Source organism: Salmo salar, chromosome ssa16 (assembly GCF_905237065.1).
Source record: "Salmo salar chromosome ssa16, Ssal_v3.1, whole genome shotgun sequence".
Taxonomy (NCBI): domain Eukaryota; kingdom Metazoa; phylum Chordata; class Actinopteri; order Salmoniformes; family Salmonidae; genus Salmo; species Salmo salar.
In genome coordinates, this window is record NC_059457.1 from 15,856,774 (window position 1) to 15,882,509 (window position 25,736).

Genomic DNA, 25,736 nt, shown 5'->3' on the forward strand with positions numbered 1-25,736 from the left:
ACCAGGGCCTGTGGTGAGGAGCAGGACTTCTATCCACCAGGGTCTGTGGTGAGGAGCAGGACTTGTATCCACCAGGGTCTGTGGTGAGGAGCAGGACTTCTATCCACCAGGGCCTGTGGTGAGGAGCAGGACTTCTATCCATCAGGGCCTGTGGTGAGGAGCAGGACTTCTATCCATCAGGGCCTGTGGTGAGGAGCAGGACTTCTATCCATAAGGGCCTGTGGTGAGGAGCAGGACTTCTATCCATAAGGGCCTGTGGTGAGGAGCATGACTTCTATCCATCAGGGTCTGTGGTGAGGAGCAGGACTTCTATCCATCAGGGCCTGTGGTGAGGAGCAGGACTTCTATCCATCAGGGCCTGTGGTGAGGAGCAGGACTTCTATCCATCAGGGCCTGTGGTGAGGAGCAGGACTTCTATCCATCAGGGTCTGTGGTGAGGAGCAGGACTTCTATCCATCAGGGTCTGTGGTGAGGAGCAGGACTTCTATCCATCAGGGTCTGTGGTGAGGAGCAGGCTAATCTCCTGATCAGTAAGTCAGGGCTGCGGCTGGCCAACACTAAGCTAACACTGAACACACATCTCCTCAGCTTTGATGTGCCACCCTGAGGTTTATCTGTAGAAAAACAAACACCGGCTCCCTACAAAGGAGACTGTATTGGATTGCCAGGGTTAGTGCAAAACGCCTGGAGAATATCCATTAAGTTCGGTACACATCTAGCGAGAGAGAGAGAGGAGGAAAGAGACTGTCTGTATCTATCTAAAGCCGTGTTTCATCCAAATCTCAGAGGCAAAGGGAATTTAAATAACTGGATTAATAGCTAGCTCTGAGAAATACCCACGTTGAATGGCGAAGGAATTGTAGTAAACACAACTCTGTCCTCTGAGAAGGGTAGAGGTTTAACCAACACAGCATAACATATTCCAGAACTTCTGCAAATATACTGCTCAAAAAAATAAAGGGAACACTTAAACAACACATCCTAGATCTGAATGAAAGAAATAATCTTATTAAATACTTTTTTCTTTGCATAGTTGAATGCGCTGACAACAAAATCACACAAAAATAATCAATGGAAATCCAATTTATCAACCCATGGAGGTCTGGATTTGGAGTCACACTCAAAATTAAAGTGGAAAACCACAATACAGGCTGATCCAACTTTGATGTAATGTCCTTAAAACAAGTCAAAATGAGGCTCAGTAGTGTGTGTGGCCTCCACGTGCTTGTATGACCTCCCTACAACGCATGGGCATGCTCCTGATGAGGTGGCAGATGGTCTCCTGAGAGATCTCCTCCCAGACCTGGACTAAAGCATCCGCCAACTCCTGGACAGTCTGTGGTGCAACGTGGCATTGGTGGATGGAGCGAGACATGATGTCCCAGATGTGCTCAATTGGATTCAGGTCTGGGGAATGGGCGGGCCAGTCCATAGCATCAATGCCTTCCTCTTGCAGGAACTGCTGACACACTCCAGCCACATGAGGTCTAGCATTGTCTTGCATTAGGAGGAACCCAGGGCCAACCGCACCAGCATATGATCTCACAAGGGGTCTGAGGATCTCATCTCGGTACCTAATGGCAGTCAGGCTACCTCTGGCGAGCACATGGAGGGCTGTGCGGCCCCCCAAAGAAATGCCACCCCACATCATGACTGACCCACCGCCAAACCGGTCATGCTGGAGGATGTTGCAGGCAGCATAACGTTCTCCACGGCGTCTCCAGACTCTGTCACGTCTGTCACGTGCTCAGTGTGAACCTGCTTTCATCTGTGAAGAGCACAGGGCGCCAGTGGCGAATTTGCCAATCTTGGTGTTCTCTGGCAAATGCCAAACGTCCTGCACGGTGTTGGGCTGTAAGCACAACCCCCACCTGTGGACGTCGGGCCCTCATACCTCCCTCATGGAGTCTGTTTCTGACCGTTTGAGCAGACACATGCACATTTGTGGCCTGCTGGAGATCATTTTGCAGGGCTCTGGCAGTGATTCTCCTGCTCCTCCTTGCATAAAGGCAGAGGTAGCGGTCCTGCTGCTGGGTTGTTTCCCTCCTACGGCCTCCTCCACATCTCCTGATGTACTGGCCTGTCTCCTGGTAGCGCCTCCATGCTCTGGACACTTCGCTGACAGACACAGCAAACCTTCTTGCCACAGCTCGCATTGATGTGCCATCCTGGATGAGCTGCACTACCTGAGCCACTTGTGTGGGTTGTAGACTCCGTCTCATGCTACCACTAGAGTGAAAGCACCGCCAGTATTCAAAAGTGACCAAAACATCAGCCAGGAAGCATAGGAACTGAGAAGTGGTCTGTGGTCACCACCTGCTGAACCACTCCTTTATTGGGGGTGTCTTCCTAATTGCCTATAATTTCCACCTGTTGTCTATTCCATTTGCACAACAGCATGTGAAATGTATTGTCTATCAGTGTTGCTTCCTAAGTGGACAGTATGATTTCACAGAAGTGTGATTGACTTGGAGTTACATTGTGTTGTTTAAGTGTTCCCTTTATTTTTTTGAGCAGTGTATATCTGCATATATACACTCCGACCAGAGGACCACAGTGGGCCGTCCCCTGCTAAATAGCTCCCAGAGTCTTCCATCTCTGATATTAATAAATCATCTTATTCATGTTTTCTTACACCCTCTCATGGAGTCAAGGGCCGAGGAAACAGCTGCATGTCAATTGATAGCAGAAAACAAAAAATAGCTTTTCACTTCCTGGCTGGAACAGATCTTGGTCAGTCAAATCCTTGCCTCCTCCGTCCTTGTTTCCTCAATTCCTTTCAAAGGGCATTGGAGGAGAGGATCCAAGGTCCCTCCCTCAGACCTCCTCCTCCAATGAGCTTGGAGAGGAATTGAGAAAACAAGGACGGAAAAAGCAAGGGATTGACAGCTTGGCACGTTTGAAATAGCCAATGTGTGTACAGTTCTGCTTCAGTGTTTTGACAACCCCAGGAAAGGCCTTTTCAATTACACACCATGCCAAGAAAGAGGCCATCTGGTGAAAGAGAGAAAGAGGCCATCTGAGCAGTGATTCCTCGTCCTGACCTGTGTGGGGCATCCGTTTCATCCAGGCAGACAAGGTCATGCAGCACCATGGCTTTTCACGACCTCCCACACAGAGGGGTGCTGCCTGCACTGACTACATACAGCCAGTGTGAAAGCACCAGCTGGGCTTAGGCATCAACAACAACTCCCCGTTCAGAAATACATTACACACCCAGTGTGATAGCCTGAGCCTTGTAGCCCAGCATGAAATACCCCAGTCAAACCACAAACACACAGTACTACAACACTATAGGTCTGGACAGGGAGAATGACAGTGTACGATAGGAAATTGAGGGTTGGCAGGCGATTAAGCTTCTCATAACTTAGACAGTACTAGACCCTACAATAGAAAAGTTTAAAAAAGATACTGAGAACTTGCATCATCTCTGACAAAAAACACATATCTATAAACTTTATTTTGTTGTATAATCAAGCCAGTCTGAAATCTCTTGAAGCAGCGGAAACTGACTGCCACATTCACAAGCATTCATTCCCAAGTCCTTATTTCTTTGTGATATCAAACAGAGAAGGCTGTGTGCACTGATGTGAGACGAGAGGAGGGAGCGGAGATAGCAGGTCAGACGGGAGACGACGTGAGACACAAGAAGCCAGACTGATGGACGTGATTGCACTCCCTAACACCGCAGCAGCAGACAGACAGACATTTCCTTCCAGTTGGCGTTTTACTTAGCAAGCACTCAGGCATGCCAGCCAGCACAAGTCCGATTAAAATGTTACAGCCAGGGATGTATCGCCAATGTCAAAACTGAGAGGTGGGGGACAGAGTGTTCAAATAGAATATATATATATATATAGTGAGAGAGAGTGAGAGAGTGCGAGAGAGAGAGAGAGATTTTTTCCCCCCACCATTGGGACAAGGGGGAAAAACTTCTCTGTGTGGTTCTGAAGGCTGCCTGCAGGGCAGGAGAGGTTGTTGTTGTATGGTAATTATTCCAACTTCAATTTCTAAATGATTTAAGCCATCAACTCTCCTTGGCTGACTTCTGACTTAAGTTAACTTTTCATACAGCATTTTACTTCCTTCCCAACATCCGACCACAATGGACCCAAACAGTTGTGTTCATTAAGCTCCAAGTAAAACATTTAAAAAAGGACTAAAACAGGGAGGACCACCTGACCTTAAGGACTAATTGGTCCAATAATCAACACTCATTTGCGTTTTCCATGGGATCACTTTTTCTGTTGCATGGCCGACTAAATAGGACCAAGGTATGTCAGAGCTGGCCTCCCTCTTACCTCCTCATTCTCAATGTTCAGAGTGGCCAGGCGGGACTGGAGCTGCTGGAACCTCAGCATTAGCTCTCCGTTCACCGGGGGCTGCATCGCAATCTGACACACCTGTGCAGGAAGAGGAAATGCATCATCATTGAACAGGAAGTCACTTCATCACCGCCGTCGGACAGATGGCTCACTTAATCTTTAACCTTAACCTAAGAAGTAAATCAGTTTAAACTCCACCACAAAGGTTTCCACTGACCCAGATCTGAATCCAGACAGCCGCAGAACAATAGTTTGTGAACAAACATGATATCAGGGACGCCAGAGCCAACGACTCCTCAGTAAAATGTATTGTACTCGACTTAAGGCTGAGAAATGAGACATGCTTGTCATTGGCTTTGGCCTATAAAAACCTGCTCTGCCGGCTTAGACACAGTAAAGTTACGCAATTAAGCCACCAAAACCAGGGCTCATTTAGTACGAGACATTTTAATCAAATTCTAATTCAATTCCACACTGTGAAGAATCTAGGACTGAACATATACATTCTAGTAAAAACATGGAGGTGTCTTCAACCATTTGGACAAACAGCACTAGCCTTCACAGATGACAAATGAACTCGGTGTCTCACCTCGTCGCCCATGTGGGGCTGGAACTCAAACTTCATGGGCGGGCAGAAAGCAGTGGGGTACAACTCCATGAAGCGCTGGCGGTCGCTGCGGGGGTCCAGGCTGTCCACGGCGTTCTCGATGATGTCCAGGCCCTCGTGGCGACTAGTCTCCAGGTTGTACTCCGCCGACAGGTAGGTCCTCAGGGCCCGGTTCAGGCTGGCGTGGTAGCCCAGATCACAGCACTGGTAGAGGGGAAGAGGAGACTATATTTGGATCAGGAAGTCCCGTTTACTGGATCTTCTGACAAACTGATAGTAAGCCATGCAGAATGTCGCAGGCACTAAAAGGTTAGGTCCAAACACATTCGGCAGACTGCCCTAAAACATTAAATGTTATCCAGCAAATACACATACACTGAGTGTACAAAACACCTTCCTAATACTGAGTTGCACCGCTTTTCCCCCCTCAGAACAGCCCCAATTTGTCAGGGCATGGCCTACAAGTTGTCGAAAGCCTTCCACAGGGATTATGGCCCATGTTGACTACGATGCTTTACACAGTTAAGTCAAGATGGTTGGATGTCCTTTGGGTGGTGGGACCATTCTTGTTGGGAGTGAAAAACCCAGCAGCATTGCAGTTCTTGACACACTTAAACCGAATGCGCCTGGCACCTATTACCATACCCCGTTCAAAGGAACTTCAATATTTTCTCTTGCCCATTCACCCTCTGAATGGCACACATAGACAATCCATGTCTCAACTGTCTCAAGATTAAAAAAATCCTTCTTTAACCCGTCTCCTCCCCTTCATCTACACTGATTGAAGTGGATTTAACAGGTAACATCAATAAGGGATCATAGCTTTCACCTGGTCAGTCTATGTCATGGTGTTCCAGTTTGTTTATGGAAAAACCAACAACTTTGTAACAGTTTCAACAAAGTTGACAATGTATATCCACACACTGTAGTCATTAACATTATTGGCCGTTAAGAGAATAGTCTGATAGTTTCTCTGACAGCTGCCTTGGCCCTGAGTCATAGAACCTGAATACTGTTTCCAACATGAATAGTTCCTTCAGCATCTGATGCTGGATCTCATTAACTAGGACATTGATTAGCCAGGGCCTGTGAGTTCACACGGACAGCATTGGAGGCTGATGGAAGACACCCAGACTCAGAAGCTCTGTGCCAGGCAAGCTAACCGCCCGGTTTGTCTAGCCTAAATAACATTGGATCAAGATAGGTCCAATTCATCAAATCCAACTTTTTTGAAACCCTGTCCTGTCAATTCCGAGACAGATCACGAGTGTGTGTGAACACCAGCACAAACACAATTAAAGCAGGAGGAAGGCAATTTTAGCACCCAGCATGGCAGCATGGACGCTTGGTTGAAAATATAAAGTTTAGGACACGAGGATTCTAATATAAAATATCTAGTATTCATAAATGTGGAAGAATTCTAAACAAGGGGACAAGCAATACTGGAAGTAAATGTGGTCAGTACAGAAAGTTCTCCATCAAATTGGAAAAGAAACACATTCCTAGTGAATTTCGGCTAACTAGTCCGCAAGCACGTAACTGTTTTAGTCATTTTATTAATTGAAACATTTTCCAAATTATCTACAGCCACTTCATTACCTTTCCTGACCACTGGTCATGTTTTCAATGATAATCCTGTGGAATCAGCAACGGCGCTGGTCCAATGAATTTGTTTATTTTTGAACGCTGCTGCATGGAATTATTACATTGCCCTTACCTCTATATTGTCAACCTAGCATGGAGGTCACATTTCTCATAGATCCCCTTCCTTACCGACTGTCTGGAATACACCGGCGCTAAAAGTCCCCAGCGCTCTCCGGGGCTGTGCTGGCAACTCCAGAGACATGGTACAGTACATCTTTTACTAAAGGGGAAGAATTATATCCCAGGTAGGCCAGTGTATAAATAACTCATGTTTATAGGTCTGGGTTCTGGGGGAGCAAACAAAGTAATCTGCTGGGTAGACAGAGTACAGAGCACATAGTAGTACTGAGTACAGAGTGGTGATATGAGGGAGGGGACGGCTGAACTACAACATACACCAGTAATTGTCGAAAACTGTGTTTCAGGGGCAGGGCTTTTTCCCACGTCCCATTCAAGTTAAAGATGTGATGAAGAGTGTGTGTAGGTGCGTCTGTCTGTACTGTCCGTCATGCAGTACTGTGTATAACATGAGGACATGGATGGTAGAATAGTAGAATAGCTTGAATCACAAGCGCTACTAGTCCACTGGGCTTTTTATTTCTCTTCCTCCAGTCATTTCCATCCCTCAGTTTGTTTGTTGTGTCTCTTCGCCATCGTTCATATTTCAGCTCTCCTGTTAAACTCATCAGTTTCCTTCTACAGACCCAGATATTAGGTCTCAAAAGGACCTAAATAAATACTGCTGAAGGGTTTCTTCAACATTACGAGGATCAAAAAAGAGTGTAATACAATTTACCTTAGCAGTGAGATGCGTTTTTTTTAAAACACATACCGTATGATTGGGTGTGCAGACGGCTTCATTTGAAGTCTGGGGAACGGGAGAGGCTTAGACTGAGAAGCGGCTCTCTGTTTGTGGCAGAGAGTGAATCTCTCTGCGGCTTGTGTTATGGAGCAATGCGTACATTCCCTCAGATCTTTAGGAATGTATGAGCGAACATCATTAAGCATGTTAAGAAGGCTATGTCTGAAATGGCACCCTATTCACTTTATAGTGCACTACTTTTGACCAGAGCCAATTGGGCTCGGGTCAAAAGTTGTGCACTATGTAGGGCATAGGGTGCCATTTTGGATGCAACCAAGGGCTTATTAGCGAGAGAAGAGGGAGTAGAGACGCTGTTTGGTAACACACTTTCTAATTTGGCCTTGACAACCAAACTTTCCCAGTTTTACAGTGCAGATAAATGAGTGTCTGTTCTTTAGCTTGACGTTTCTCCCAACTAAAAACAAGTCATGCGGTTTACTTACATCGATTAAATCGGACAAGTCGTGGATGTAGTACTTGAAGATGGAGGAATTTGTCGCCTCCAGCGTCAGCAGGTACTCGTTTCGTGCTTTGATTGACTTCAGCTTATTCTCAGAGTACTTGGCCTGGCGCTGATATGAGAGAGAGTGAGGGCGTGAGGGTGAGAGTGAGAGAAAGGGAGGAAGAGAAAGAGAGCGAGAGAAACAGAGAAATGAATGATCACAAATGCATTCAGTGACAGTGGCGCATGCTGTCATGTCCCCATGCACAATGTATGGCCACTCTCACACAACACATTTCAGGATGACTGGCAAACAGGAGCTGGCGTAGATAGACAACAGCGGAGCGGAGGGCAAATAACAGCTACTACGGCAACAAAAAAAGAACAAAAACATAAGAATGGGCCTAAACTATGCAAGCTTAAAATACAAATTCATCTAGGATTAGCCACTTCCCAGCCGTGCTCATTCTGACTTACTCTTAAGTCTGCCTGCCAGACGGACAGAGGGACCGTTAGCTAGTCACCAGCCAATGACCAATGAACACTGACTCACATACTGACATGGTCTTAGATATTTTAACGCTTTGCAGGAGCCTGTGAATAAAATGCTGTTCCCGTGGCCATTAAACCATTGGTCACGGAGCTCTAACAGAAAACAGGCCCGCTCCTTCTGAGAAGAACAAAGCAATCTGGCTGTTAAGTGACAGTGTGGTTTCCATCACACACATGGGACACACACACACACACACACGCACACACGCACACACACGCACACACGCACACACACACACACACGACAGCAGGGCTGCTTCTGATACAAAATGGAGGTCTGGCTGGCCGGTAGAGGTCTGTTTCTGTTACAAATGATGAACAAGTTAAGTTAAGTTCCTCAAAGTTGGGGCCGTAGAAAGTGAAAATATACACTATTAATGTAGAGGAGAGCTTGACCACAGAAATATAATCTTTGAGCGTGACTAATTACAGCTGGCCAACTGTGTTAAATTAGAAGACATTCCAACATTCCCTTCAGCAACCATTATCATCATTGACAGTGTAAAGACCTTCACAATACTCATTTTCTCACACTATTGTGCCGTCCCAAACCATACTGTGCTGGCTGGTCCTTTCTAGCACGGTTCCAGCAAATTTGATGGATGCGTAACCAGGCCGGTGCAGAACAGCTTGGCTTGGCCCATAAGTGTGCTGTACCTTCTCCTTCATCTTCTCGATCTTCTTGACGGAGCTGCGTCTCTGGTGCTTGTCCTCTAGGCGGATACTGAAGACGGGCTCGGCCCGGCCGATCTGCTTCTCCTCCTGCTTCTCTGCCTCTTTCAGCTTGCTCTCGGCGCTGATGCTCTCCGTGTGGTACATGTGGTAGGTCTTCATCACCTGGGGGGGGGGGGTCAGAGGTCAAGGGTCAGTCATTCAACCTCACAGTAAGAGTGAGAGGCTGCTTTGAACCAAACAAAGCTTTCATCTACAACCCACCCACTCTTCACAGACCGATTCAGCTCTACTTCACAGTGGGACATTCTTAGTTCACCGCCACAAATTAAAGGCAGATTGCCTCGCTCTGTTTTTATATGAGGCTCTTATACAGTATGAACTCAACAACCACGATTTCCCATATTGCTCTGCATTTGAATTTCCATCGACAGAGAACTCCATCTACACTTAGCAGTTTGCTGGAATCACCACCACTGTTTTATATGGGATGACAATTCCATCTGATGCGTATAGGTAATGCTACAGCTCTGTAATGGGGCACCCAGGGACAGACACCCAATCATCCCTGGCTGCCGTAGCCCAAGACGGAGTGCCGTCAGTGGGGTGCCTGCAGGCAGGCAGGGCCCATGTCAGATCAGGTGGTGACGGACGTACAGACTAAACCACATACACAACAACCCTGTTCTCTCCCCTTTGAAGTGGAGAGCTATGATCCCTCAAAGGTAATGTCAAATTCCTGAGGCCAGGAGTTTCAAAAGACACCAAATTGTAAATAAGTTTGGCATGAGGTGATACGCAGACCTGGGTTCAAACACTATTTGAAATCATTTCAAATACTGTGCCTGTGCTTGATTGAGCTTCCCTGTTGCAAGGAAATCAATAGAACAGTACCTAAAAGTGCAAGCACTGCCCACCTGGCACTCCAGGCAGGCTAAAGCAAACACTCAAAGTAATTGTAATCAGATCTGGTGACACACTACATTTTAAGTGGGTATGCTCCCCTTGTCAATGCATCAGAACCAGAATTGAGGAAGAGTGATGGAGGCGTAGTGGGAAATGCATTACCACCACAGCAAAACACAGATTAAAGCTACTTCCTTTGGTTTGACTCATTGTTATCCAAACAGGAGGGAGCTATTACCATTACTCATGCGACTGTAGAATACATTAGGAAGTGGCTCATGAGTAGCCAGGTACAACTGCTGCTCAAGTAAACCATGATTTCTTCAAGGGCCGTGACAAGTTCATAAGAGACTATTTATGACACATGCTAACGGCTCTCAGTGTGGTGATTGGAATGGAAAGCTGACATAGAAATGAAGGCAGGGGCTCTGAATGAGACTAACGAATCACCAAATCAAAACAAACTTTATTTGTCACATGCACCGAATACCTCAAGTCTAGGCCTTACCGTGAAATGCTTTCCAGACCGACGGGAGTCACGACTGATGACGACACATGCGCTCTAGTAAAGTTTTTGTAAACATTGCTTTCATCCGGACTCGAGCAGCTAGCTTGTTAAGCCACCCAAAAGCGATAAGACCTCTGAACTTTGACAAACGCACATCTCGCTCCTTCAGGACCTTCAGAGGTCATTGACAGTGTGGCCATCAGGATGGGGGAGGTACTGACTGAAGGCTGCTGGGGAGAGGAAAAGACCTTAGCCTGGCTTTCACTGTAACCCTGTTGGGTCTGAGAGAATCAGTCCCCTTCTCCTGCTGGGGCAGGCCAGCCCTAGCCTGAGTCCTAGATCTGTTTCTACGGTCTTGCCAACTTCTTTGCTGTCAGTAGTAGGGCTAGCCTGTGTCCCAGATTTGTTTGTTCTGTCTTGCCAACAAACAATGACAACAAGTTGGCGAGACAGCACAAACTGAACTGGGACTTGCCAAGGCTGTCCCTGCCAAGGCTGTCCTTAAACCCACTACTGATGCAAGATCAGCCACTGAAAATAAAGTCACCCCGAAGCTGACGGAAAAAAGTGATCCCACGGCTTAACCCAGTAAATTACAGTTACGCCGTCCGTATACATTATAAATCGTTCTGCATAACCTCAATCGGAATCAAAATACAGACCTAAAACCTAAACATCTCCGCTTCCACCCCTCAAAAACAAGATATTTTCATAATGGGTGGACAGACTTTGCCCTGCTTGTTTTGTGCTGGTGGCCAGAGCCACGTAATCGGAACCAGTGGAGAGAGCCTGAGAGGGGCGACCAACCACAAGCCATACTTCTGACTTACTGGTCTGGAGTCCTGGTGTGTTAACTTTAACTCTCCTCTGTTTCTTTTAGAGGGACAGATTTAGAACAACTTCGACCAGACCTGTTATTTCACAGGCCCTGGCCCTGTTATTTCACAGGCCCTGGGGCGGCAGGTAGCCTAGTGGTTAGAGCGTTGGACTTGTAACCGAAAGGTTGCAAGATCAAATCCCTGAGCTGACAAGGTAAAAATCTATCGTTCTGCCCCAGAACAAGGCAGTTAACCCACTGTTCCTAGGCTGTCATTGAAAATAAGAATGTATTCTTAACTGACTTGCCTAGTTAAATAAATAAAAAGGCCCCAGTGGCTGTCTGATGCAATAGTCTTTTTCTCTCCCTCTCTGTGTGTGTGTTTTTCTGCACCAAGGGGTAAATCAGGTCAAATTGGACTGCAGCGAGAGAGACGGTGACACAATTTGAGATGTGGCCGTTACACATGTCATGAACGATTGTAAGTATAACACAACGTCATTTTTGTTTGTAACCGAAGACTTACGCTACAGGGAAATTTAACCCCTGCTGAATATCTCCCGGGACAAGAGTAACTATTCCCAGATCTGTTTCTTGGGTTTTACCATAACAATCAATGCTGTAATCATAACATGATACAGGAAACTGCCAAAATAAAGGAAATACCAACATAGTGGCAGTGTCCGAATACCCATACTAGCATACTACAACAAACTTAAACTGCATTCCTTTTACTCATCGTCCAAACTATTTAGCGCCTACCGTTCAGTAAAAAGTATCCTGTATGCCACGGCCGCAATGCAGTAGCGGCTCCTGATTGGCTGAGTAAGTGTGGCCTAGTGCGGATGTTCGAAATTAAACAGATTTGCATCGCACTAACCAGCCTGATAATGTCTCTTCTCCAATTTGATACATTTGGGTAAACTCTGAATAGAATATAAATTGATATTTATAGCTAGTCAGGCTGGTTATAGGCAGACAATCACATTCAAGCTATACCATTGACGACCATGTAGCCCATATAGAATATTTAAAAAGGACTGAAGACAGAAACAGATACTTTGGTTCCATTTCAACATATTTATAAGTGCTGTAACATATCAAATAGCCTAGTACACACACCAAAACTCTTCAAATGTATTGCACAGAAAAACGTAGGACAGCTGGGTGCTTCGCAAACTCAGAACCTCTGGACAGCAACATAATAAATTAAAGCACTGATCATTGGGAATGAGATCAGAATGACTGCGAGGGACTTGATCCATGAATTAAATAATTAAATAGGTAGACTAGACTACAAAACTAAAACAATCCACATGTTCAAATCAAAAGGCCTGTTTAACATGACATCATTACCGCAGCCACATCCCGAGTCCCCGGTGCCGACACATTCAGAAATCAAAAGATGGTTTAGTATTTAGTTTAAAAGCTCTGACGAAGACCAAGAGAACAAGAAACCCAGAGAAAACAGCCTCCCCCCTCCCCCCAAAAATACTTATGTTTTCAGAGATGTAGCCTACGATGCAATATTCAACTACTTAGACTACATTTGAACACAACTGCAGAAATTTCCGGCATCTTCCCAATTAAGTATCCTACTTTTGTTGTTCGGCTGCTTGAAGAGAACTAGGGCCTATCACTCGCAGCCCACCCCTTCCAATGCATTGTGGAAAAGAGTGCATCGAATAGATGAAGAGCATAAAGTAGAGTAACATCCTGGCATTTAAACCATATGTCGCATACTGTTAAACATTCTATTTTCGTGTACAGAGAATGCGGCATGTGTGATTGCGTTGTTTCCTGCTATTCGTTTCAGTAGTGCATCCCCATATCTAATTGATTAGCGGTTTTAAAGCCAAAATGAGTATGACATCCGGGCAATTAAAGTATACTTGATTCTCTAAATGTTGCATACTATTAAACAAAACAAAAATCTACCTACTCAAACGGCCTACTATTTAGGACGCAAGTACGGGTAATTCGGACACGGGCGTTAATAGGGCGTCGGGCCATCATAAGCCAGAACCACTTCAATGCGCCTTGGCATAGATTCTACAAGTGCCTGGAACTCTATAGCAGGGATGTGACACCATTCTTCCAAGATGTTTGGTGTTTTGTTGATGGTGGTGGAAAACGCTGTCTCAGGCGCCGCTCCAGAATCTCGCATAAGTGTTCAAATGGGTTGAGATCTGGTGACAGACAAACACACACACACACACACACACACTTTAAACCCTCTAAACCCTCCCACTCTTTGAGACCCCTCTTTCAAAGTCACAGATATCTTCTTCTAGCCATGGTTGCCAAAATAATGGGAAACTGGTCATTTTTCTATATGACCCTAAGCATGGTGGGATGTTAATGGCTTAATTAATTCAGGAACCACACCTGTGCAGGAGCACCTGCTTTCAATATGCTTTGTATCCCTCATTTACTCAAGTGTTTGCTTTATTTTGGAAGTTACCTGCATCTTTGAGGGTTACACACCTAAAAAGATTATCTAAATTGTCACCGAGCACTTACAACAACAGTGTTTTTGACTGTGACTACCTACTGACTACCTTCTGCTTCAGAAGACAGGAAAGAGAACACTCTTTACCATCTGTCTTTACACAAGAAAATATTGTTAAATAGGAAAAAATGATTTGTTTTTAGATTTATTTTAGATTTACATTGCTAACTACTTATTTACCTCAGCCTGTCTAGTCAGCTAGCTAGATAGCTAGCCAGACAGCTATCTAGCTAACGTTTGCTAAATAAAACAAAGTGTTATTGTAGCTTTCTGTTTGTATGCATCTTGCACTTTAATGGCATTAATGAGATTTTATTTTATCTTCCCAACCAAGAGAATTACTATGAAGGCACCACTGATCTCGACATTGAAGCAACATTCGTAGGAGGGCAGAGAAATTCACAATTCAGGGTAACATTAAGCAGTTAACTTCTATTAGATCACTGGAAGTATTAAATGTACAACCATTTTTCAACAACCATTTTGTATTTGTATTTATTATGTATCCCCATTAGCTGCTGCCAAGGCAGTAATATACATAATAAAAATGTTTAACATTAAAATACATTTTATAACAGATTTCACAATACATTAATGCCCTCAGGCCTCTACTCTACTCTACTACAACACACAATCCAGCTGTAAAGTATGTCATGACTGTCCTGTGAGGATCACAATGGGTCAGATCATCTTGGCAATGCCTGACAATAACAACCTCCAGAGGGGAGGAGGGAACTGGTGTGGGGGTTTTGACACCTCCACGCCCTGTCGTAAATTAAGGAGAAAAGGGGGCTCTTTCTCCCCCGTTAGCATCAACCAAAGGAATGATTTTGTTCACAGACAGTTTTCCCTCTTAAACTCTAACACGGTCAAAAGTGAATACTGGAATAATATTCTTAACATAACAATGTGGGGAATGGTCAGCGGGATTCATGGAAAACTAATGTAATAATGGTTTTCATTTTGTGATGTCATTAAAAACTGTATGGATGAAACACTAACTTGGAAAGCATATCACCTTTATCTGTCAAGTTTCCATCCAATAAGCATATAATATGAAAAGTGATGAAAGTATTTTTTTTAAAAGAGAGGAATGTGATTTTAGGAGGTATAAGATCATTTCTCCCCTATAAACTGTGCATAAGCAGGGAAACTTAAATCAGTTCTACCAAATTTCTATCAACATGTTAAATGTGCAACCAGAAGGAAAAGATTTCTAGATCACCTGTACTCCACACACAGAGACGCGTACAAAGCTCTCCCTCGCCCTCCATTTGGTAAATCCGACCACAACTCTATCCTCCTTATTCCTGCTTACAAGCTAAAATTAAAGCAGGAAGCACCAGTGACTCGATCTATAAAAAAGTGGTCAGATGAAGCAGATGCTAAACTACAGGACTGTTTTGCTATCACAGACTGGAACATGTTCCGGGATTCTTCCGAAGGCATTGAGGAGTACACCACATCAGTCACTGGCTTTATCAATAAGTGCAATCGAGGACGTCGTCCCCACAGTGACTGTACGTACATACCCCAACCAGAAGCCATGGATTACAGGCAACATTCGCACTGAGCTAAAGGGTAGAGCTGCCACTTTCAAGGTGTGGGACTCTAACCAGGAAGCTTACTAGAAATCCTGCTATGCCCTGCAACGAACCATCAAACAGGCAAACCGTCAATACAGGGCTAAGATTGAATCATACTACACCGGCACCGACGCTCATCTTACGTGGCAGGGCTTGCAAACTATTACAGACTACAAAAGGGAAGCACAGCCGCGAGCTGCTCAGTGACACGAGCCTACCTGACGAGCTAAATCACTTCTATGCTCGCTTTGAGGCAAGCAACACTGAGGCATGCATGAGAGCATCAGCTGTTCCGGACGACGGTGTGATCACGCACTCCGTAGCCGACGTGAGTAAGACCTTTAAACAGGTCAACATACACAAGGCTGCGGGGCCAGACGGATTACCAGGACGTGTGGTCCGGGCATGTGCTGACCAACTGGCAGGTGTCTTCACTGACATTTTCGACATGTCCCTGATTGAGTCTGTAATACCAACATGTTTCAAGCAGACCACCATAGTCCCTGTGCCCAAGAACACAAAGGCAACCTGCCTAAATGACTACAGACCCATAGCACTCACGTCCATAGCCATGAAGTGCTTTGAAAGGTTGGTCATGGCTCACATCAACACCATTATCCCAGAAACCCTAGACCCACTCCAATTTGCATACCGCCCAAACAGATCCACAGATGATGCAATCTCTGTTGCACTCCAAACTGACCTTTCCCACCTGGACAAAAGGAACACTTATGTGAGAATGCTTTTCATTTACTACAGCTCAGCGTTCAACACCATAGTACCCTCAAAGCTCATCACTAAGCTAAGGACCCTGGGACTAAACACCTCCCTCTGCAACTGGATCCTGGACTTCCTGACGGGCCATCCCCAGGTGGTGAGGGTAGGTAGCAACACATCTGCCACGCTGATCCTCAACACTGGAGCTCCCCAGGGGTGCGTGCTCAGTCCCCTCCTGTACTCCCGTGTCACCCACAACTGCATGGTCAGGCACGACTCCAACACCATCATTAAGTTTGCAGACGACACAACAGTGGTAGGCCTGAACACCGACAACGACGAGACAGCCTATAGGGAGGAGGTCAGAGACCTGGTCGGGTGGTGCCAGAATAACAACCTATCCCTCAACATAACCAAGACTAAGGAGATGATTGTGGACTACAGGAAAAGGAGGATCGAGCACGCCCCCATTCTCATCGAAGGAGCTGTAGTGGAGCAGGTTGAGAGCTTCAAGTTCCTTGGTGTCCACATCAACAACAAACTAGAATGGTCCAAACACACCGAGACAGTCGTGAAGAGGGCACGACAAAGCCTATTCCCCCTCAGGAAACTAAAAAGATTTGGCATGGATCCTGAGATCCTCAAAAGGTTCTACAGCTGCAACATCGAGAGCATCCTGACTGGTTGCATCACTGCCTGGTACGACAATTGCTCGGTCTCTGACTGCAAGGCAGTACAGAGGGTAGTGCATACGGCCCAGTACATCACTGGGGCAAAGCTGCCTGCCATCCAGGACCTCTACACCAGGCGGTGTCAGAGGAAGGCCCTAAAAATTATCAAAGACCAACTACCGCATGGCAAGCGGTACCGGAGTACCAAGTCTAGGACAAAAAGGCTTCTCAACAGTTTTTATCCCCAAGCCATAAGACTCCTGAACAGGTAATCAAATTGCTACCTGGACTAATTGCATTGTGTGCCCCCCAACCCATCTTTTTACGTTGCTGCTACTCTCTGTTTATCCTGTTAGGGCTAGGGGGCAGCATTGACACGGCTGGATAAAAAACATACCCGATTTAATCTGGTTACCACTCCTACCCAGTAACTAGAATATGCATATACTTATTACATATGGATAGAAAACACCCTAAATTTTCTAAAACTGTTTGAATGGTGTCTGTGAGTATAACAGAACTCAAATGGCAGGTCAAAACCTGAGAGATTCCTTTACAGGAAGTGGCCTGTCTGACCATTTGTTGAACTTCTTTTCCATCTCTATCATTTACTAAGGATCTCTGCTCTAACGTGACACTTCCCACGTCTTCCATAGGCTCTCAGAGCCCGGGAAAAAACAGAATGTCGTCATTCCAGCCCCAGGCTGAAACACATTATCGCCTTTCTCAAGTGGCCGATCAAGAGACACTGGCTTATGCGCGTGACCCCGACCGCCCCGCCTTTGGGATTTTTTTCCTCTGTTTGCCGAAAAGGAGATTCCCTGTCGGAATATTATCGCTTTTCTACGAGAAAAATGTCGTAAAAATTGATTTTAAACAGCGGTTGACATGCTTCGAAGTACGGTAATGGAATACTTAGAATTTTATTGTCACGAATTGCACCATGCGCGTGACACTTCTTTACTATTTCGGATAGTGTCTGGAACGCACGAACAAAACGCCGCTATTCGGATATAACGATGGATTATTTTGGACCAAACCAACATTTGTTATTGAAGTAGCAGTCCTGGGTGTGTATTCTGACAAAGACAACAAAAGGTCATGAAACTTTTATAATAGTAAATATGATTATGGTGAGTGCTAAACTTGCCGGGTGTCTAAATAGGGAGCCCGTGATGCCTGGGCTATGTACTTAGAATATTGCAAAATGTGCTTTCACCAAAAAGCTATTTTAAAAATCTGACATATCGAGTGCATAGAGGAGGTCTGTATCTATAATTCTTAAAATAATTGTTATGCTTTTTGTGAACGTTTATCGTGAGTAATTTAGTAAAATGTTAGCGAATTCCCCAGAAGTTTGCGGGGGGTATGCTAGTTCTGAACGTCACATGCTAATGTAAAAAGCTGGTTTTTGATATAAATATGAACTTGATTGAACAAAACATGCATGTATTGTATAACATAATGTCCTAGGGTTGTCATCTGATGAAGATCATCAAAGGTGAGTGCTGCATTTAGCTGTCTTCTGGGTTTTGGTGACATTATATGCTGGCTTGAAAAATGGGTGTCTGATTATTTCTGGCTTGGTACTCTGCTGACATAATCTAATGTTTTGCTTTCGTTGTAAAGCCTTTTTGAAATCGGACAGTGTGGTTAGATTAACAAGAGTCTTGTCTTTAAATGGCTGTAAAATAGTCATATGTTTGAGAAATTGAAGTAATAGGATTTTTAAGGTTTTGAAAATCGCGCCACAGGATAGCAGTGGCTGTTACGTAGGTGGGACGAATTCGTCCCGCCTAGCCTAGAGAGGTTAACATATATGCATAGTCACTTTAACTATACATTCATGTACATACCATCTCAATTGGGCCGACCAACCAGTGCTCCCGCACATTGGCTAACCGGGCTATCTGCATTGTGTCCCACCACCCAACACCCGCCAACCCCTCTTTTACACTACTGCTACTCTCTGTTCATCATATATGCATAGTCAATTTAACCATATCTACATGTACATAATACCTCAATCAGCCTGACTAACCGGTGTCTATATGTAGCCTCGCTACTTTTATAGCCTCGCTACTGTATATAGCCTGTCTTTTTACTGTTGTTTTATTTCTTTACTTACCTATTATTCACCTAATACCTTTTTGCACTATTGGTTAGAGCCTGTAAGTAAGCATTTCACTGTAAGGTCTGTTGTATTCGGCGCACGTGACAAATAAACTTTGATTTGAAGTGGGTAGTCACGCCCCAAGTGAGGTCAGAGAGCGTGTCAGACGGATGGAGCTGTCCCCTTTGGCCAGAGTGCATAAAAAGCCTTGGTAACAAAATTAACTTTAGACCAGGAACCATAAGGCGTTAGCTACATGTTTGAAATTGTTGAAACTTTAAATAAATCTGTATGAATGTATTTTTATAAACCTGATCTACCTGTAACCTGTGTGTTTGCTTGTTTTACGTCTGTCTCCTCCCCTGTTGCCTTTAACTCTGCTCCTGTTCTCCAGGACCTAGGGGGTTCTGCTTAACACCCAGACGTGGATCCACCGGATGTCCTCCATTACCAACCACCCTCCAACTTTCCATTACATAAAAATTGTTAGCTGACATGGTTAATTGAGTGGCTGTCAGTGACAGACATAAGGGGAAATACTGCTGATGCACAACCTCATTTCGAAATTGCACCTGGTGTATTCCACTATTCTTACTCTCTATAGTGAGTTGAGTGCCTCACTGAGAACTCCAAAAAATGCTAAACATAAAAAATATTTTTGGGGGTTGGGGGACCCCTAGCGAACATTGGCCCCTAAGCAACTGCCTATGTCGCTTATGCCTTGAACCGGCACTGCCTCTAACAAAATCTTCCTCCAAAGGTTAGAAAGTCTAACAAAGCAGATAGCATAGTCACCAGATTAATGGGAAAGTACATAAACTACATGTCACACAATATATGTGAGTAGGTTATACAAAAGGGAAGATGCCAAGACCACATAGACCACAAAAGCCATCCCCTTCTACCTGAGGAAGTATTAGAACGTCAGGGTCTTCAGGGCCACCTGGGGAACATGAATCTCAGCTGCCACTATTCCAGGCCTGACGACAGCTTAAAGCTAGTGAATTAACTATTGATTAGTGGTTTAAGCACCCTGCTCTCCCCCAAGGTCAGAGACCTGAAGTGGCATTATCCACATAGGCTGGTCCCAGATCTGCTTGTAACAATGACCATAAGAGTTGGTATGCAGCTACTTTAAGGCCAGACCAGGTAGGCTCTGATCTGAGAGGCCTGTCTTAGTGCCCGAATCATGATTTATCATTCAGGCTGAGAGTTGTTCCCAACTGTGACCTGATCAGAAAAAACTTTATACACTATTGTTACAGTACAGTGGTAGAGCAAAACAGGAACCAGGAAATTAAATGACAACTTACAGTGTAGAGCTCGTTGAGGACCTTCATCAAGTCTTCCTGGAGCTGAAACGTTATCTCCTTACTCTGAAAAAGAGAAAACAAAGAACATGTTCAATGTGAGACATCTGTCGACTTTGCAGTACAGTAACATATTCATACATGGAACAAACAAGCAGTGTCAAGAGTACAGTAGGGCACAGAGCTGGAACGAGGATATCAAACAGAGACACAGTTGCCCATAGAGCCCGCTGTCTGCATAGTGTGAGTGATCTCAAATGAATAAATTCAATCAGCCATCCCATGACACAAGATTCACTCAATGCCATCAGACATGAGCCCACAATTGATAATTCTGAGATTTTCAATACAGGGAAATAACAGTTGTGTGACTCATGCATGGTTAAAGCAGGGGTCTCAAACTGGCGGCCTGCAGACCAGATGTGGCCCGGTGAAAACAGAATGTGGCCCCCGGGCAAAATGAGTTTCAAACCCCTGGGTTAAAGGTACTTTTACTACGCATGCCACCTATTTTTTCCACTATGTAACATACAAGTCATGGGGTGGGTTTACGCGATATATAATAAGATCTGACAAAGCATTTGGATATCCCTTTCAACGTATGTATTACCTGGGTGTTATCACACAGTCTTCCACTGCACTTAAAGTCTCCCACTAACCCACTTATCTGGACCCTAATCTTATTGTTGAGGCCTTTCCCAGCAACGGGGCCTCAGAGGGCTGTGACAATTTGATCTATCCCACCACCACTATCCAAATTGAGGGAGAGAGGGGGGCTTAGATAGATCTGATCTGGAGTTAGTAGGGGTAGTCATCTCTATCACAGAGCTTACTCTTATAGGCAACCTCTGTTCCCACCTTAACAGCCAGTCAAACTGGGTTAACAGAGAGGAGGACAGATCTTTCAATGCACCAAACACCCAAACGCTGTGCCGCTTACCACATGTAAATAAAGTTGGATGGATTTGAACTTGATTCTCACTATACATATTAATCATACTGGGTGCCAGTAGTTGTATTTCAAAAGGTACACATTTGTACAATAACAGTGTGTGTCATTTGAGAGAAGCACATATCTGATAGGAGAGGTCATGTCCAGGGTTACTGTAGTTCACATGGGGTTTCATATAGCCTTGTAATACACATCTGTGGTTTCCTGTGGGCGTGACCAATGAGGAAGTCTCTCTGCTGAGGTCACCAACCTCACTGATCCAGGTGGATCCGTACACATCCTAGTTGGCAACGGCAGATACAGTCAATGATACTCCAATAGAAATTACCGACCACTGAGGAATTCCATAGGTCGAAGGAGTGAATCTCTAACCTGGCCGCAAGAACTGAATAATATGCTTTATCCAACACCTCTTGATGCTTGTTGTCATGCCATACATGTTTGGCGTGACAACGAACACAACATAACAGGGGAGTTGGCTGAAGGACCAACAGCTCTGCAACAAAGCCATGATTAGGGTGAAAGGCGTGCTCTTAGTCAGATCATAATTTGATTGTTTGAAGGAGGAAGTCAGTACACAAACAAACACAGGTCCATCCCAAAAAGAGCTATACTCTAAATCCTGCTGACTGACTGACTCAGGTGGAAAAGGTAGTGCCAGTCCAGACATGTGGGCGTAAACCAGAGAGGATTAGTTCTCGTCGTTTGTGCGTTTGTGTGTGTGTTTGTGCATGTGTGCATGCATGCAGAAGTAAGTAAATCAGCCTGTCTCCTCAGGCCGACCCAGTCTAGCCAACACCTCCTGTCCTGGCCCTTGCCTCCACCTACTCAGCCAGTTCTCTCTTTTACTTACCTATTCACACAGGCACCGGACAAATAGACTTAGTCCTGTATAAATAGAGCTAAGTCACAGAAGCTTAAGCTAGGGTGCTCTCACGCATATTTAGAGAATGGAGGGCAGGATCTATAGGCTGGTTGAGGCACTGAGTTTTGGGCCAGGTAGGTTGCTGAGGCTGCTGAAGGAAGGACGGCTCATAATAATGGCTGGAACGGAGTGAATGGAATCAAACACATGAAAACCGCGTGTTTGGTGTATTTGATACCTTTCCACTTATTCCGCTCCAGCCATTTCCACGAGTCTGTCCTCCCCAATTAAGATGCCACCAACCTCCTGTGGTAGGTTATGGACTGGTTAGATCGTTCCTCTTTCCCAAGTTTGTGAAGCAGGCTGCAAATCTAAATACATGAGCAAGTCTATGTTGTTCATTCTCGGCCGAGAATAGCGTTTTAAAGTTGTCGCTGTTATGTCCATAACTGTATTCATGAACATAACCAACAGCTGAATTGGGCTGCAAAGTGAGATTTTCACTGAAATTACTCGCACTTCCTCCCCTGGGAAGAGCCATTAGAAGCCTCCGTTCTGAGAAGAGGACCTCAGTCAACTTGTTAGATCTAACACTTGTTAGCCCTTTCCTATTGAGAGAACTGGGAAGCGGTCCAGTGGTCAATGAAAAGGCCTCTCAGGAGAGCTTGGGCACGGCTCTGACAGCTCATCCATTTCCTGGCTCTGCAGATGCCCCAGTTATGTGACCTGGGCAGGGCCTCTGACAGGAAGCAGCCACCTCAGCCACTCCACTGGCCACTGAAGACACAGTAAATCAGAGAAGAGCATCTCAAGTACAAACCATTCACTTAGGGAGTGAACGTTTATTATAATAAGGGTTAAAAGGAGAAAAATCGGACCTCTCCGAACTAAAAATGGATGGCCCTCCCTTCAGCAAAATATATTTTACCTAAACCCTCCCTGAACACTTGAAAATTATTTTTCAATTTAACTGAATTTGAAAAAGAATGACGCTCCCCCATTTTCCTCCAGGTACCCATTATGTAAATTTCAATCCATCCCTTAATGATTCATTATAACCGTAAGAAATTAGCCTCAGAGCCGTAATCACTCACGGCCTGTACGTTTTGCAACCTATGGGCCAACCAATGTTATGATTCAATTTAAAAGCATGAGTTTTTACTCAAAGTATCACAGTGTTGTCAAGTACTTAGTAACTTAGTTGTAGTCATGATCTGGTTACCTATAACTACAAACACACTTATGTTTTAGCATTTTTAGATATTTATTAACTTATTTCCAGATATCTTCGGAACTACCCACAAGGCACTATTTCTTAACATCATGTGGAGAACCAGTACTACCTACTGTAGCTAGTTCCAGCTGGCTAACATTCGCTACTAGCTATGCTGGCATGTAATTACATTCTAAACCAAGTGTTGACGTTGATGAGCTACAATGTACATCGACAAAGAAGAAACCATATACAGTTGACGTCAGAAGTTTACATACAGCTTAGCCAAATATATTTAAACTCAGTTTTTCACAATTCCTGACATTTAAACCTAGTAAAAATTCCCTGTCTGAGGTCAGTTAGGATCACCACTTGATTTTAAGACTGTAAAATGTCAGAATAATAGTAGAGAGAATGATTTATTTCAGATTTGATTTCTTTTACCACATTCCCAGTGGGTCAGAAGTTTACACACACTCAATTAGTATTTGGTAGCATTGCCTTTAAATTGTTTAACTTGGGTCAAACGTTTCGGGTAGCCTTCCACAAGCTTCCCACAATAAGTTGGGTGAATTTTGGCCCATTCCTCCTGACAGAGCTGGTGTAACTGAGTCAGGTTTGTAGGCCTCCTTGCTTGCACATGCTTTTTCTGCCCACAAATGTTTTATAGGATTGAGGTCAGGGCTTTGTGATGCCACTCCAATACCTTGACTTTGTTGTCCTTAAGCCATTTTGCCACAACTTTGGAAGTATGCTTGGGGTCATTGTCCATTTGGAAGACCCATTTGCGACCAAGCTTTAACTTCCTGACTGATGTCTTGAGATGTTGCTTCAATATATCCACATATTTTTCCATCCTCATGAAGCCATCTATTTTGTGAAGTGCACCAGTCCCTCCTGCAACAAAGCAGCTCAACATGATGCTGCCACCCCCGTGCTTCACGGTTGGGATGGTATTCTTCGGCTTGCAAGCCTCCCCCTTTTTCCTCCAAACATAACGATGGTCATTATGGCCAAACAGTTATATTTTTGTTTCATCAGACCAGAGGCCATTTCTCCAAAAAGTATGATCTTTGTCACCATGTGCAGTTTTTATGGCAGTTTTGGAGCAGTGGCTTCTTCCTTGCTGAGCGGCCTTTCAGGTTATGTCGATATACACTGCTCAAAAAAATAAAGGGAACACTTAAACAACACAATGTAACTCCAAGTCAATCACACTTTTGTGAAATCAAACTGTCCACTTAGGAAGCAACACTGATTTACAATAAATTTCACATGCTGTTGTGCAAATGGAATAGACAACAGGTAGAAATTATAGGCAATAAGCAAGACACCCCCAATAAAGGAGTGGTTCTGCAGGTGGAGACCACAGACCACTTCTCAGTTCCTATGCTTCCTGGCTGATGTTTTGGTCACTTTTGAATGCTGGCGGTGCTTTCACTCTAGTGGTAGCATGAGACGGAGTCTACAACCCACACAAGTGGCTCAGGTAGTGCAGCTCATCCAGGATGGCACATCAATGCGAGCTGTGGCAAGAAGGTTTGCTGTGTCTGTCAGCGTAGTGTCCAGAGCATGGAGGCGCTACCAGGAGACAGGCCAGTACATCAGGAGACGTGGAGGAGGCCGTAGGATGGCAACAACCCAGCAGCAGGACCGCTACCTCCGCCTTTGTGCAAAGAGGAGCAGGAGGAGCACTGCCAGAGCCTGGCAAAATGACCTCCAGCAGGCCACAAATGTGCATGTGTCTGACTGCCATTAGGTACCGAGATGAGATCCTCAGACACCTTGTGAGACCATATACTGGTGCGGTTGGCACTGGGTTCCTCCTAATGCAAGACAATGCTAGACCTCATGTGGCTGGAGTGTGTCAGCAGTTCCTGCAAGAGGAAGGCATTGATGCTATGGACTGGCCGCCCGTTCCCCAGACCTGAATCCAATTGAGCACATCTGGGACATCATGTCTCGCTCCATCCACCAACGCCACGTTGCACCACAGACTGTCCAGGAGTTGGCGGATGCTTTAGTCCAGGTCTGGGAGGAGATCCCTCAGGAGACCATCCGCCACCTCATCAGGAGCATGCCCAGGCGTTGTAGGGAGGTCATACAGGCACGTGGAGGCCACACACACTACTGAGCCTCATTTTGACTTGTTTTAAGGACATTACATCAAAGTTGGATCAGCCTGTAGTGTGGTTTTCCACTTTAATATTGAGTGTGACTCCAAATCCAGACCTCCATGGGTTGATAAATTGGATTTCCATTGATTATTTTTGTGTGATTTTGTTGTCAGCACATTCAACTATGTAAAGAAAAAAGTATTTAATAAGATTATTTATTTCATTCAGATCTAGGATGTGTTGTTTAAGTGTTCCCTTTATTTTTTTGAGCAGTGTAGGACTCGTTTTACTGTGGATATAGATACTTTTGTACCCGTTTCCTCCAGCATCTTCACAAGGTCATTT

The 25,736-nt window shown here is 44.8% G+C and overlaps 1 protein-coding gene across 1 annotated transcript in view; it reads right to left on the reverse strand.

Moving 5' to 3' along the window:
• The window catches only part of LOC106573171 (SLIT-ROBO Rho GTPase-activating protein 1), a 157,138-nt gene that overhangs the window by 54,490 nt on the left and 76,912 nt on the right, over positions 1 to 25,736 (reverse strand). Inside the window, 5 exon segments of the mRNA XM_014147891.2 lie at positions 4,302 to 4,403; positions 4,915 to 5,136; positions 7,882 to 8,010; positions 9,090 to 9,269; positions 20,248 to 20,310. Of these exon segments, the coding sequence (XP_014003366.2) occupies positions 4,302 to 4,403; positions 4,915 to 5,136; positions 7,882 to 8,010; positions 9,090 to 9,269; positions 20,248 to 20,310 (696 nt within the window).